The following is a 16,643-nucleotide window of genomic DNA, read 5'->3' on the forward strand; positions in this document are numbered from 1 at the left end:
ATTAGAATTTTTGAACTAAAACTTATTAAATTAATTAATTTTGTCGAAATTTTACAAGTATATTATAGCGTAATGATTCCAGTTTTTCCGATATTATGACAAGATCTGAAATTGTTTATTTTATTTTACTATTAACCACCCAAAGCACTAAATATATCATATTTGCTACAAGAATTCATATAACAGATAGAAAATTTTAAAATCAATATACATTAATTGTGCTACGTCCAAGATCCAAGGTATAATTGACGAATTTATTTTATTCTTGGCTATTTTTTAACTTTAACCTTTTAGAACTCTCATGCCATATTCACAAATTAAAAACAGTTTGCGGACCAGACAAAAATAAAAATTTTATATTCTTAAATAATTTACTATGAAAAAAAATATTATCTAGAACTTTAAAATAATAAAATATTAAAAAAAAGATTTCATCGTTTAAGAATTTAAAACGGGTCGTATACAATAACCCGCCGGTTGCCGGTTATCGGAAATAAAATATAGGTCTAAGTAATCGGGGTGGCAGCTTGTACAAGTTAATAAATATTTATTTAAAGTATAAAAACTAAATTTATTACTACCCTAAAATTAACCTACGTAAGTATCCTTCGACGCTTTTCGACGAAATCAAGCTGTGCCATATTAAAGTTCAAACGTGCACATCAGCCACCGAAGAAACAGCTAGCTCTTATTTCTTCATTCGTCTTCTTTGCGCTTCACTGCTTCAGAATGAAATTATTGAAATTTTTTATGAAAATGAGAGCACTTGTCATGTACTGAAGACTGTTGTTTGACGACTGTTCAATAAAATATTAGAATGGTTAATCGTCTCCTACAAATGACGACGATTGATGTTTGCCATGGATGACAAATATTATAATAATATGATAGATCATATGTTTTTTTTATAGAACTCTTTGTGATATTATAAGATTCATTTTTATATTTCAGCTGTCTTGCATACGAAACTTTTGGTATCTAATTAATTTCATACGTAAAACCATAATAATTGTATATCCTGAATTTTTTTTTAAATTATAATTTTATTATTTCAATAGTTGTTTGGTAAAATTTCTCATCAAAAAATAAGGCCATCTTCGACCAGCATAATTTTACATTGTACACAATGTATTATTGCATTATACATTGAAAATTGAATTCAAATTGTACAAATTCGTTATAGTGACATACTTAACCTAGTCTACATGTAGTATTGTAGTCACCTACTATAGTAGCTATACAGAAATTTATGGGTTGGCAGCTGTACTAAATGATTAATAATTTTAAAAATATTTAAAAGTTGAATCATTCAATTAATATTACATACTAAATAGTTAATAGATTATGATCTACGTATAATAAAGAAGGACTTACAAAATCAATAAAATTAATTTCTAAATACAAGTAGTTATTCACATTCGACTCGTTATATACACATGTGACTATATCATTCCCGTTTCGGTGCCGTCCTGTTTAGGAATAATACATACCTACTCATACTATTTATATAGGTTCTAATGTTAATATGTTCAGATAATTTGCGATATTAATATATATATAATAAATGCATCTATTTATGGTATTATGCTATTGTTATTTTATCCTATAAGTGTATAGTCAAAATATTTTGAAAATTATTATATATATAAGAAATGCAATCATTAACATTTGTTGAAATTTTCAAATAACTACAATTATTCGTTTTTAAATTACTACAAAAAAAACAAAAATCGGTTGAGCAGAAATAGTTTTCACAGAAATATGAAATGAATATCTAATAATGTCATAAAAATTCAAAATTCAGACAATTATAAAAAAATATTAATGCGTCTTTTCAGAAAACTTTTTATTTTTGTTAGGGATAAAAAAAACTTTTATTAGTCAAGTACTCGGCCAGTTAAAAATGAAAAATGCTATTTATACAATTAATATAAATATAAATTATTATATAAAATGGGTCTGGTAATATACTAATATGACGATTATGTATTTTTGGTTTCACGTATTTTATGCATCGCGCGTTCGGGAATAAAATATGCATACGTATACGTCACCCGGCGTGTAGCAGATTGTCCGGTGCAATAAGTATGTATTTATTTTATGTCTAAAAAAGTAAATTAAAGCTCCAAAATTATAGAAAATCAAACTTACGTAAACATCGTTTTTTTTTTGTGAAACTTAGTTGTGTCATATTTAATGTCCATACGTTCAGTAACCACATCGCCGACCCAGGAACACCTTTCCTCGTCCGTCTTTACCACGTTTCGAATTGAAGATATTTCATAAAAATAAGCTGAACAGAACGGCATATGCGTGTAAAATATTATATATATTAAAGTACGGTTTAACGATTTGTACGTCAATTTTTTTCTCCGTTAAAATTATTACAACCGTCAATTGTCTCCGACGAATAGCGAAGATTGATGATTACCATAGATGATAGATTAATATGATAGATCCATATCCATAGATTATATACTGTATTATTATGTTGTAAATTTGTAATATTATTATTAGTCAGACATTTAAATTTATTCGGGAGTCTGCCGTTCGAGAGACTCAATTGTTTACTTATACAAATTTTATATGCAAGGCGGAGGGCGGGGTAGATTGTATAGATGTTGTTCAGGACATTGAGACTAGACTCTTTCAAAGTTTCTGCCATTGGCATCGCATAAATTAGTAATTAGTTGTTGTTATCGATATTTTTCGCCCGTATTATTATTGAATGACACCCGTCTTCTCATTATTAATGTAAAAATATTATAATATTATCAATAATCAATATTAATATCGAAAACCATCATAATTATTTTCCAAATAGACAAAAATATTAAATTATAGGTACTACAATTTTCTTCAAACTTTTTTATTGCTTTACTACCTTTTTTTATGGTGAGTTCGCCATCTCAAAGACCCCTGACGAGCCGCCACTGCAGGTGTTAATAAATTTATGGCATAAACAGCTTAAAACTAATATTATGAATAATATTTTGAATACTTCTCTGTTAGTATATTAATAATAATACACGAATAAAATTGGTGTCTTTAAATAATATTTTTGTTATAACTTAAAACAAAATAGATTATTATACCTATATAATCGTTATTTTTCGTTAAAATATACAGTTTTGTCAATATTCAAATTTGGTATATGTACTAACTGTAGCGCCGAACACGGGTATGAACTGGGGAAAATTCCCCAGAAATATTTATGGGTGGGTGGGCGATAATCAAAAATAGTTTGTTATGCAGTACCTATATCTTGTATGTATATAGTTAGAAATAATATAGTACCATTCGAACGTAACTAACTAAACATTTTTTTAATAGGTGGGTCTAACACCAGCATTTTTTTCCTCTAACATGAAATATATAGATCAGCGCCACTGGACTTACGACTGACCTCTGAGACTGGGAGTGAGAATATGAATAAAGTTAAAACTTTTAAACAATAATAATAATATAATAGTAGCTATAGTTATATAGTTGTACTAATAGTTATATAGGTACTATTCTGATTAATATAAAAAAAACATAATATGGTGACCATACATGAGTTATGGCTATTTTAACTGAGAATTGAAATGTTCAGTAACTTCAGTTACTAAATTTTAATTTTTTATTAGATGTATAAACAAAACCTAACATTATGAAAGCTTTATTTGTGAAATAATTTATGCGTGTATTATTAAAAAATTAGGTTATAATAGAAAATATTTTTTAATTGTCTATTAAACAAAAATTATATGGTTTATGCTAGATAACAACTGTTATACTAGTGTTACTACGATGCAATAACGTAAAAGCGTCTAAAAGCATTTAAATACATTGATAATTAAAAACTAATAATACTAATTACAAAATTAATTAATTTGTAAAATCCTTATGATTATTTTAATCCCCCGTCGGCCGTCAATTAGATCCTCATGCGTCATTTTAATCTCGCGTCAATTGGATCTTCTTGCGTCAGTTAGTCACTGGGATCTATGTGACCGTTCACCATTCCCATCAATATGGCATCAATAGTTATTGTCTTATTGACTTATTGTTATTATCTATAATATATATTAGTTTATAGTTTATACAATTTTGTATATTATTATTTAATCACTAATATAATATTTAATTATTTCCCACATTACTCTATCCATTATACGACTCGTAGAAAAATAATTAACATACATACATATGATTTACTTAATTTTTACAAAATTCGTTAAAATTTGAACTTACATAGGTTTTATTGTAAAACAAAGTAGATATGTGTTTTTAATATTTTTTTATTTTATTTCTCACATGTTCAAACTATTTTTATGAGAAACCTTGTATTCATTTTGTTATTTTTTTCACTCGACAAATATTGAAAAATTGTCTATTAAATTTTATGATTTCTATTTTTTCTTCTAATTATTTGTTCAATCCTCTAATAGTTACAACCTTTCAATAATATTCAAATGCTAACCCTTTAAGTTTTTTCGTATCTTTTATGAAGTATAAGTATAATAAACACGAATTGTATACGTACGGGAGTTCAAAATAAAATGATATTTATATGAATAAAGGTGAAACAATAGTATTAAAAGAACTGGACAAAATATTATTTATTATTTAAATCTACAAAACGAAAATATTTAAAAATAATACTACGTGTTAACGTTACATATACACGTATTGATATGTGAGTCTTATTGTGAGCAATGGGCCTGCTTTTTACTATACTGAGTTCGTCGATATATATCCGGTGTTACAGAAGTCAGTATATCGTTTTCTACATCCAAACGTGCTCGATATTTTGTTGTTGTAGCTGTATACCTCGAAAAAGCCGTTTCACAAAGATACGTTACGTATAGGTATTAGGTACTAGGTAGTACTGTAGTAGGTATAGTACCAAACTACCAAAAGTCTTAAAAGATATTAAAAGAACTTAATATTGAATGATCTTCCCTTAATTGAGCCCAAAATTCAGGTATTGGTTTGCTTTTAAATAATGTCTGATACAAGCTATCCGAAACCATATCGATAAGAACCTCGTATTCTGTTGCATTGAGAATTGCTGGTTTTGACTTTACTAAAAATGGATTTTTGATCCACTCATAATTTTCGAATTGATTCTTGAGCATCTTTTGCAAAGTATAAACTATAAATTCAAATGTTGAAGTAAATAATTAAGGTGTTCTTTAATTATTTCTAATAATGGTTCATTATTTATTGTTAAATTGACTCTTGTAAAAAGTTTGAAGTCATTGAAAAACATGTCAGGTTTTTATTGTCGTCTGTCGACGCTTTCAATGTAGAATGCTATCTTTTTCTTAAGCCTAAAAATTGTATCATTATTAGCATCAAATATTGTCTTATGTTTTCCTTGTATAGATGTGCTAAATTCATTCCTTTTTGAGAAAATATCTGTCAAGTTACATAATTTGCACAACCATTCCTGTTAATTCAAATAATCTGCGAGCAAACTATTTTGGTCATTTAAAATTGAAAAAACTTCCGTTTGAAGTTCAAGTAAGAGGGGTAATGTAATGTAATGTCTTTAATACCTTGTGACAACCACCGTACTTCTGTGGGTAATCACAATGATTTGTGTACAGCTCCCATATCTTCACGCAGTATTTTGAGCACTGTACACTGCAAAGGTCGCGTCTTTACATCTATATATATATTTATATAAATCTAATGCTGTTTGTTAGTCTCGCTAAAACTTGAGAACGGCTGGACCGATTTAGCTCATTTTGGTCTTAAATTATTTGTGGAAGTCCAGAGAAGGTTTTAAAGGTGAGAGAATATGAAAATGTTCGAAATTAATTTTTTAATATTAAATTTAAATTTACATGCTTATTTGCATGGTGTATTTCGGATATTCCCGTGACCGACCGCGATAGTAGGTTTCCGGCTATCTGTAACCTAGCTGACCTTTTTTCTTTTGTGTGTGTTTTGTCGTCAGCAGCGTGTATAAGTATGAATTGTCCCGAGAAGTAAAACTCGACAATCTATCTATATACTATCTTCTATTTCCATAATATATTCTTATATATAGAAATCATGTGTCTGGTGTCACAATGTTTACTCGAAATGAACTCCGAAACTATAAATAATTATAAACTAAAATTACTCAATCCGACTAATAATATATTAATTATTTATATTATGAATCTTCTTGATTTTTTTTTTAAAACGAAATAGTGTATCACGGAGGAGGTTTCTATCACAATAGCATTTGTCCAAATTAAAAAACCTCTGAGTTATCTACTAAAATAAATGTGTATTATTAACGTGTTAATTGTATAAATCGTATACCTATAAATATACGAGTACATATACACGTAGGGGTAAATTGGAGGGGACTTAGGGGAGCATAGCCCCCCTACATATTTTAAAGTTTTTCAAGAAATTTAAGGTTATTTATTAGAGAAAATTATAAAATGTAAAACGTAATTCCTTAGCAGAATATGAATTTATACGCCGTTAAGTAAATCATTTTGAAGTTTTTAAATACCTACATTTTAATATCTTATATATATAATAAATGTTACAATAAAATTGTTCTATGTTTATAATTTAAGCTCCCCCCCTTCTAACAAGGCAATTTTACGTCCATGCATATACATATACATGTTCTCGATTTATTCCGATAGTACTCAACCGATGTCCGATTTTGATTAAATTGTGATCAATGTGTGTAATTTTATCTCCGTCATAAGATACTATAGATAGGATAGTTTTTATCCCGGTTAATGACCTCAATATATTACCATTTACCTCTTTATTATGTTTAGGGCTGTGCGATTATTTTTAACAAATGATACATAATCGGTTAATCGATTGAAAAAATGCAACTCTATATAGGCGGAACAGTTATAGGCAACCAAACTTAACGCGGGTGCATTTTGTATGGGCGACGAAGTGAACAGGGACAGCTAGTAGTTAATAATTTTAATCGCGTTATCAAGTACTTGTTAGTTGTTTTAATAAGACTGGCATTTTTTTTTTTGTTGCGATGGAATGTCGATGCAATATACAATTACTACTGTCTACTCGTGTAGTTTTCTAAAACCAGAAACATTCTTGATCCTTGAAACAAAGCCAGCAATATTACCCACCATGGCTTTTGCGCCATCTGTGCATACGCCATGTAATTGTCCCATGCCCCATGGTATTGACTTTTCAATGACAAAGGCATCAAGCATGGAAAAAAATTCACTTCCATTTGTTGAGGATGGAACCGTTTTGAAAAGAACTGGAACCCTTTGAATATTGGAAACCGGAATACAACCGAAACCCTAATTTAAATTAATTTAAAAATCGTAACCTTATCAAGTGCATTAAGTGATAGTGATCAGTATTTGTTTTACTTATTTAGTCTTTTCAATTATCCTAAACAATTGGCAGGATATCTGGTTGAAAATTTGTATTGACCTGCCATAATTGATGCCAAATGCTAATTAACACTATTAATATTTTATAATATTATTTAAATAGAAACACAACCAAATTTGTCTTATAGAAGTATAAAACAAAACAGAAAACGTATTTTTCATATTTTAAGAACCAAAAAAGAAACCGAAACCGTTATTTTAATTCTTTTAGGAACCTAACCGAAACTGGAACAGTAAAAATCATTAAGGTTCCAATCCATTTTATCATAATATATATCTAAATATATCTGTGAGTCTATCGTTTATGGTATGAACGTGGTATGAACCTCATTTATTTAGTACTCGCGGTATGAACCATACACTTAAATTTGCCTGGTGGATCATCGTCTATGGCGTGCCGATGCAGTGGCAGTGGCAGACTGCCAGTGTAGCACACTACATAAAATATTATTTATTTAGTATTTACTGTTTTTGTCACGACTCTAGTTTATGATTCGTATATGACCGTCTAGCCCAGCAAGTTGTTTGTTGCTAAATGTTAATCGCTATCAAATATCATTTTACAGTAATTCAGCTTTATGGCCTGTGAGAGTGTGAGCAGAGCATTGACTATTCCGGCATTCATCTTTAGCAAATTCCAAATTTCAGATTTTCAAACGTTTGCGGTTTGCGTAGAAATGGGTGCAGATGCTGACATGATCCGTAATTCCGAAAATGAGAACTTCAATGTTGTTTTTTATTTACTACTACAGTGACGTCTTAAAGTATCGGTAATCGACCGACCAAGTTTGTTTTTGGTCATAACCAATAATTTTAAGGTCTCCGTACGCTACAATTGCACATTTGTACCAGCCCGACGAATTCAAGTGAACCCACTCGGCGGGGGAGCAGATAATCGATATTAGTATATTACAATAAATGAACCGTTGTTTTTCTGACGTCAACGTATCAATGTTTCCGTATCAATGTGATGTATTGTTTACACCACGGTCTTACACTGTGAAGAACGTTTGTAATGTTCGTATCCGTCATAACATATCTCCACATATTTGTAATAATGTTATAATTTCTTTTTGTAATCATTCCAGCCATCTAATAGTAGCCGAACGCCGAATCAGCCACATAGTACCACAAGGATCGATTAAAGGTTTGAATTGATTGCGCACCTATATCCGTATAATCAGATATTCTGTGATCAGAGATTGGTTTTGAACACAACCTGAACAGCTTGACCTGCATAAACACTCGACACTAAAAACTTTGGTCCATTAATCCACCAACTGAACAGTTCACTGTCCTGAATTCCAAATTTTGGTTTAATGAATCCGCTTCTAATCTGTAAAATTGTTCGTATCTTTGAGTGTCGGTTTCAACATGTGAAATCTATGTAATTGATCGAGATTTTGGCACGTGACCCCGACCACCTAGTACTGGTTTTGCTGAGTGTGTGATTGCAATCAATTTGTCACCCATTACTGGGTAATAAAATAGTAAGTTGACTTCTATTACAACCGTTCATAGTTTTATTATTTTTATTTTTTTTTCATTAAATTTATTAAGTTTTATTATAGGTAGTTTTCTCGAGTTTCTGATCTTGGTCAGAATAGAGTTTAATAATTGATAGGTAATTTTTAAAACAGACACACTATATAGGTAAGGGCACCTGAAAGTGAAATATACCTTTTTTTGTTTGAATTATGTCTAAAATTTTTAACACATTTTTCAGTTGTGTTTTATTCTACTTGTATTTTTTGTACAAACTTCATTTTTATGAAACGCACAAATGTGTTCTATGAATTTGTATGCCTACATAATAAACTAGAAAAATATTAAGAGGATGCCACACCCTCATGTGTTGTTTCCATCTTATAAATGTAAAACATAGCAAAAACTGTTTTGCACAGGAAAAAACCAAGAAGGCTATAGTAATAACTAAGAAACAAAATTTTCACCACATAAAAAGGAATGTTTTGCTATGATATATTATTTTTATTTTTTCAATATTGGAATTATAAAAGAAATATTTAAGTTCAAAAATAACAGATTTTGAAATAGTAAGAACTTTTTTCGTATAAGTGATATCAAAAAAAATAAAAAAGATATTTTACAGATAATGTTCTCATTTATATTGTATATTGATTTGGAGTCTTACAATTACTACAGCCTGAGTAGTTCTATACCACACAAAACAGTTTTATATGTGTAAGACGGAAACAATACATGTGAGTGTAGTGTCCTCTTAATATCTGTTATTATGTTAATAGGTACTATAAATTAGTAATTTCTTGTGTCATAACAATTGGTAGTGTACATTATGTCTTGGTTCAGGGGTTTTATGTTTTAGATTTACAGATTTACATTCTTGAATATTTATTTACATGTGTAGTAATTATCTATGAATAATATGGATATAATAATTATTAAAAATAAACAAATTTGTCTTAATTATATTTATACATATAGGCATTTTCTCTGGTCAGAGGAAGCAAAACTTGGGTCTTTACTGTATACAGTGCGCTTTCCAATAAAAAAATTAATATTAGTATATCCCCCATAACATCTATTTTTCAATATTTATAATAATATTATAATTAATTATTAGTTATTGGTAATTTTATAAAAAAAAAATAATGTAAATAATAATTAAAAAAATTTATAATATGATAAAATATAAATATTTATACACAATTTTTTGTAAATATAACCTCAAATGAAAAATTAAATAAACTGACAAATAATACATTTTAAAATTGTATTATTACCTATTAACTAACTTTTTACTTTCTGTTTTTAATTGATAAATTAATCTATAATTCTTAATTTATGTTTTTAACGATTTAGTGCATGTTAAAAAATCAGCCTTATCCCTTCCTATTGCATCTATATACTAAAATAACTTAAACTTTAATAACCTAGGTTATAATATTAATCGAGGTCAGTTTTAAAAACCCAATTTTGTGATCAGTGGCAGTAAAACATTTTTAAATACTTCACACATGTATAAAAAAAATAGATGTTTATTGTTGATTATGAAAATTGACTTTACAATTATCTAAAAAAAATTAAGTTTATACACTATTAACTATTTTTTTAGTTGCATTAAGCTCTACTTTGCCGGGGAAGAGTTTAACAATTTTTTTTTTATTAATTTAAAATTTTATTTTTCTGGATGGATAGATGATGCCACTGAATATTGATACATTTCTATTTTATTGCTCAATATTCAGTGGACAGAAGTTGGGTCTATAAATGTATGCTTATAACTTATTATGTAGTATGCTCTTACATTAATAAAAATTACATAAAGATTGGATGATTGGTTCCCGAGATCATTGGCATCAAAGATTCACATGTGTGTTTTTTCATATTTAGTAGTAAAAAAATATCAGCAGTTATCCTAATTTACATTATTTATAAAAAAAATATAATCGAATAAATATATATTATGAATTCAAATAAAATTCAATTAGATTTAATAATTTATGTTCACTCGGAATTAATTAATATTTTAATTTTTAGAATATTCCAAAATGACTCCAATGAAAGATTACATAAAAGTTGAGGTTACTGGTGATGCTGATACTGTTACCAGGTATTTTTAAATAATTTTCATAAATTTTCTTTTCTTTTTATATTTTATAAAATATTAATTAATTAAATCTTAAAATTTTATAGTGAATTATATGTTGAAAACACTATTGAAAATCCTGCATGGTATACAGTTGAAGATAATCATGTATCTTTGATATCTGAAAATGTTGAGAAAGTTATAAAACTTGAAACTGATATATTGGATGATTGTATGTGGGAAAGTAGGATCGAAATTTCTAAAGATGTTGCCAACCAAAATAATGTGGAGTTATCCTTGGAAACTCAGGTAATATCCTATTTAAATACGGTATTTTTTTTATGTGATGTGTGCCACATTTGTTCATGTGCCGTATGCAGTCTATCACTAACAATGTTTAGTGTCTTATGTGATCTACCACTCTTTTTAATATCATTGTATAGATATAAACATACAGTGATAGATTATATACAATATTACATGTTAAGAGTAGTAGACTGTGCATGTGTAGTGGACCACATATAACTAGAATTCCCTTAAAACATTAACATTATTAATTTATTTATTGATAAATGTTTTTTTTTCCTTATAGAATATCCCAGTTGATAATATTGACATTAATCCTGAAAGTACAAGTAATAAAATATTTTACTGTAATATTTGTGGAAAAAGCTTTGCTTTAAATTATCTTTTGAAAAATCACATAAAAGAACACAAAAGACAAGTAAATTTTAAAATTAATAAATGTAAATATTGTGGAGAACGGTTTAAGTTAAAATTTGGTTTGAATAGACACATTCAAAAATATCACAATCACATGTATGAATGCAAATTTTGCAAACTTTTTTTTGAAAAAAGTATGTATAATGAACACATGAAAAGCCACGAAAAAAATGAAGCTAGAATTGATACTATTCCTAATATTAAATTGCGCAAATTAAATGGTGTTTGGAAAAGTAAAACAAATATATTTAAATGTAACATTTGTTTTCAAAAATGTCATAGTGAAAAGAATTTAGTAGAACATATGGAAACTCATGACAATTTTCAAACACAGTGTAATGATTGCTTAAAGTACATATCAGTTTCAGAATTGAATAATCATATGCAAAAAATACATAATAAACATTTATTTAAATGTCAGAAGTGTAATCTACAGTTTGAAAAACAACAACATTTAAACTGTCATTTAATTCATTGTTTAAAAAGCACTCCTACCAAATGGAATAAGGTTCGTGGTAAATGCAAGGTGAATTCAACAACTTGCTCTGCTTGTGGAATTGCTTTTAATAATTCTTTATCATTGAAAAATCATATGACTATTGGCTGTAAGCATTACACTTGTAAATATTGTGGACAATTTTTTAGTTCAAGGATTTTATGGCTAAGACATATGGATGTTCACGAAAAAGATGAACAGTGTGTAATCTTAACAGTAAATACCGATAAAACAACTACAATTAAAGAATATAATCAAACTAAAGTTGTAAATGATTCTTCTTGCAATACAAATGAAGGACAATTATTATCTGGAAATGTTATTGAAAAAAATAGTTCAGATCAAACTAATTTAGTGATCAGCAATGACCACATTGCACCACATTTAATGGTAAATAATATAAATTTAAATATTAATAAAGAAAAAAGATCATGTAAGAAAGAAGCAGTGAATAGCAATGAGTCAATAACACTAAATATATCACAAAATGTAATGATAGATGAGAGCAATACTAATTTAAAGCAAAATAAAATCTTAGTAAATATCAAAAAAAGAAATGGTTCAGGTCAAATAGATTTAATGAATAGCAATGCAACAATTGTATCGACTGCTTCAAATAATTCAATGGCAAATGATTGTCATATTAAAAATATAAAGCAAGAAAGATGTTTTAATGCAAATGCCAAAGACAGAAATATTTCACATCAAATGATCAACAATCAACCAACTATATCGACTGCTCCACATAATTCAATTGCAAACAATTGCTTTATTTTAAATATTAAGCAAGAAAAAGACTTATGTACAACTAACAATGAAACAAATAGTTCAGATCAAATAAATTTAGTTAACAGTAATGAATCAATAATTTCTACTGTTTCACACACTTCAATATCAAATAATGTCTTAAATATTAAGCAAGAAAAACACACGAGTACAAATGTTAGAGGAAGAACAAGTTCTGATAATATAGATTTAATGAATAGTAATGAATCAAATGATTCAATGGAATATCAAAACCCTATTAATATAGCTAATAGTCATATTGCATCTACCATTAGAGAAACACCTTATTTCTGTATTAGAAAATTGCCTAATATTAAAAGTGTATTTTGCAATGATGATAATGAACAGACATCGCAAAATAATGTTATATTTATATGTAGAATTTGTAGAAAATCTCCAGCTACAGATATACACTCATTTGCATTACACATGAGTGATCACAGTGAGTGCAGCATGCATGAATGTATTGTTTGTGATAAGACATTTACCACTGTACTTCTTTGGACAAACCATATGACTTATCATCAACAGCAATTAGATTTAAATGTATCAGCAGTGCAATATACTCCTATAGAAACTGATCCTAGTACATCGGGCCCAATTAATTCTGGAAATATGGAACCTAAAGTTTGTACAACTTCAAGAAATAGGAAATTCAAGATATCTTCATCGAATGATTCATATTTAGATATAACAAGCTTGAATAATAGTGCCAATAAAATAAAAAATCAATATGACTGTAGTATATGTAAAAAAGTATTTCCTTCCAAGGTCACATTAAAAGTTCATCATCAAACTCATCATAATAAATCACAATCATTTTTCTGTAGGTATTGTGATAGAATATTTTCTGGAAGGGGTCAATGTACAAATCATGAAAAATCACACGTTGGCTTAAACAAATTAGTTTTACAAAATAATGAGGATAATTATCCAGAAGAAATTGTAGACCAAAACGACATAAGCATAGAAAATAATAACATTGATTCTGAGACAAGGTCAATAAAACATAAAAATAAAATAAAATTATCAACTAGAAAAAATTATTGTAATTTATGTAGAAGAAAATTTACAAAGCGCTGTTATTTCATAAATCATATGCAATTAAAACATAATATAAATACAAACTCATCAAAACAACTTACATCGATAAATTGCAAAAAGCCAATCATTCTATCTAAAAACATAGAGTTGACTAATAAATATGAAAACAAATTATCAGTTCCGGTAGATAGAGATTTGAATAATCAAAATGAAAAGAAATCAACATTTTGTACCATTTGTAATAAACATTTTGCACATCTTGGTGCCTTAACCAATCATATGAGTATTCATTCTGATCATAAACTATACAAATGTCAATATTGTTCTAGAAAATTTAGACGAGAAAGTTCTTATATAATGCATGAGAAAAAGCATGTATTAAACAATGAAATTAAAAGTGCTCCCAATCAAAACAGGAATAATATAACAGTTGAAATTAATGAAAATTGTAACGATATTCAGTTAGTTCATAATCCAGTAGATGGAAATTCAAATGGTACAAATTTAATTAACATAAAAAATTTATGGTTTACCTGTGATGTGTGTGAGAAAAAATTTTCTACTCCATTCTTATTGAATGTACACCGAAAGTTACATCCTGATGTTGTACCATACATATGTAAGATTTGTAATAGATCATACTCATTGAAATTTCGATGGAATTGGCATTTAAAAGAACATTACATAAGACATTATAGTAAACAACATACTAATAATCTTAAATCAAATATTGGTAAACAAAAGATTGGATCTATACATCATCAAGATAAAATGAAATGTCGATATTGTAAAAAAGAATATAACTCAATATCTCAGTGGAAAAAACATATAACAATGAGCAAGGAATGTCGTCGCCATTGTAAAAGTAACCTTCCAGAATTTACATCAAATCAAGCTTCAAAGAAATCTACCAAATCTTGTCGATTTAAATGTAATATTTGTAAGAAAACATATAGTACCTCTTATAATCGATCAGTACATATAAAAAATGTTCACAATAAGTTAGATACAACAGTTTTAAATATTCATAATAATACAAGTTTGCAAAAAGAAAAACCAATAGAAATAATACAACAGAAACCAGTGGTTAAGAAACAAAATAGAAGTAATCATATTAATGGCACTAAATGTAAGTTATGTGGTAAAGTATATAGTAGTGCAGCTAATTTAGGTCGCCACATATCCATAATTCACACAAATAGTTATAAACCTATGACTTGTAATGTTTGTGGAAAGACATTTAAACACAAATTTTCTTATAGAGAGCATTTAAAAATTAAACATAAAAAAATATTTAAAAATTATGAAGAAATAAACTGTAAAAATAAAAGAACCAACAGGAAAATTATACCAATGAATAAAAAAGGAATTACGAAATACTTTTGCAAAATTTGTAAAATTAAGTTTGCAGACAATATTACATTACAAGAACATTCAAAGATGCATATAGTAAATATGTATAAGTGTAAAGACTGTGGTCAGCAATTTGAGACAAATGTTACTCTAGGTAATCATATTTTAGAAAACCATAGTGCTAATATTTCTACATTTAATAAAAATGAACATGTTGAGAATTATGAGAGTCAAAATAAATCTCTAAAAGTAATTAATAATAATCCTGCTCAATGTAAAGTTTGTTTGAAAATCTTAAAAGACCCTGGATATTTACATGAACACATGAGATTACACACAGGTGTCAAACCATTCAAATGTGATAATTGTAACACGGCTTTCAGATTTAAATCAAACTTAAGAATGCATCAGAAGAAAAATCTGCCATGTTATATCCCATAATATTATTTTAAAGTGTTCTAAAATATAATTTTTTAGCCATTAGAAATTTTAATAAATTTTGACTTATATGGTTTGGACTTATTTTTATTGTTATAACTATTTATACAGTATAGTTAAATTAATACTGCAGATTAAATAAATTTAAATATATGTATATATTTTAAAAAAATATGTGTATTACAAAAAATATTTAAGTTGTACCTATTTTTATATTAATTAAATTTAAGTTTTAATATTTTTTTCCATTAACCCATGACTGATGTATATTTATATATTGTCAACCAAGTAAATTTATCCAAATCTGTATTATATTGTATACTTAATTGATTTAAGTTGATTTAATAATTAAATCATTTTTATTTGTTTATTTTATAATTTAAAATAACATTTATCTAAGTAATTTATTGTATAAAAAACATTTATAATTTTGTTATGTAAGATATTTTAATATATTTCAATAAAATGTATGAATGTTTTAATATTTTTTTAGTTTTCTATACATTAGGTATAAGCTCCATGTCTACTTAATTTTCTTCTATAACATTGATATCGATGATTTAGAGTATATTGGTGAAACTAGGAAAATTTTATTTATTCTTTGAATGGAATAAATTTGTTGTGATCATCTATATATTAATATTTTTCTTATATTATCTTATAGATACAATAAATTCATAATAAAATAATACATAGTTTGAATATGAAGATATTGACTTTACTATAAAAATATATTTTAAAGTATTTCTATGATATAAGTAGGTAAATAATAATCTTCTAATAATAATAATAATAATAATAATAAGACTTTTAAAAGTCTGAAAAAAACATTTCAGATATCAGAAATACTGCT

General features: G+C 27.3%; 1 protein-coding gene across 1 annotated transcript; it reads left to right on the forward strand.

Moving 5' to 3' along the window:
* Nucleotides 1–7,795: 7,795 nt before the first annotated feature.
* On the forward strand, nt 7,796–16,260 carry LOC132928220 (zinc finger protein 91-like). Its single transcript, XM_060992749.1, has 5 exons — nt 7,796–8,399; nt 8,471–8,872; nt 10,902–10,974; nt 11,058–11,259; nt 11,543–16,260. The coding sequence occupies exons 3-5, from the start codon at nt 10,913–10,915 to the stop codon at nt 15,791–15,793; spliced, it is 4,515 nt and encodes a 1,504-aa protein (XP_060848732.1). The 5' UTR covers nt 7,796–8,399; nt 8,471–8,872; nt 10,902–10,912; the 3' UTR covers nt 15,794–16,260.
* The last annotated feature ends 383 nt before the right edge of the window (nt 16,261–16,643 follow it).

Source organism: Rhopalosiphum padi, chromosome 1 (assembly GCF_020882245.1).
Source record: "Rhopalosiphum padi isolate XX-2018 chromosome 1, ASM2088224v1, whole genome shotgun sequence".
Taxonomy (NCBI): Eukaryota; Metazoa; Arthropoda; class Insecta; order Hemiptera; family Aphididae; genus Rhopalosiphum; species Rhopalosiphum padi.

Coding starts and splice junctions, on each gene's coding strand:
- LOC132928220 (XM_060992749.1), top strand. CDS start 10,913: ATGACTCCAATGAAAGATTACATAAAAGTTGAGGTTACTGGTGATGCT. Junction 10,975..11,057: donor GATGCTGATACTGTTACCAG/GTATTTTTAAAT, acceptor AAAATTTTATAG/TGAATTATATGTTGAAAACA. Junction 11,260..11,542: donor AGTTATCCTTGGAAACTCAG/GTAATATCCTAT, acceptor TTTTCCTTATAG/AATATCCCAGTTGATAATAT.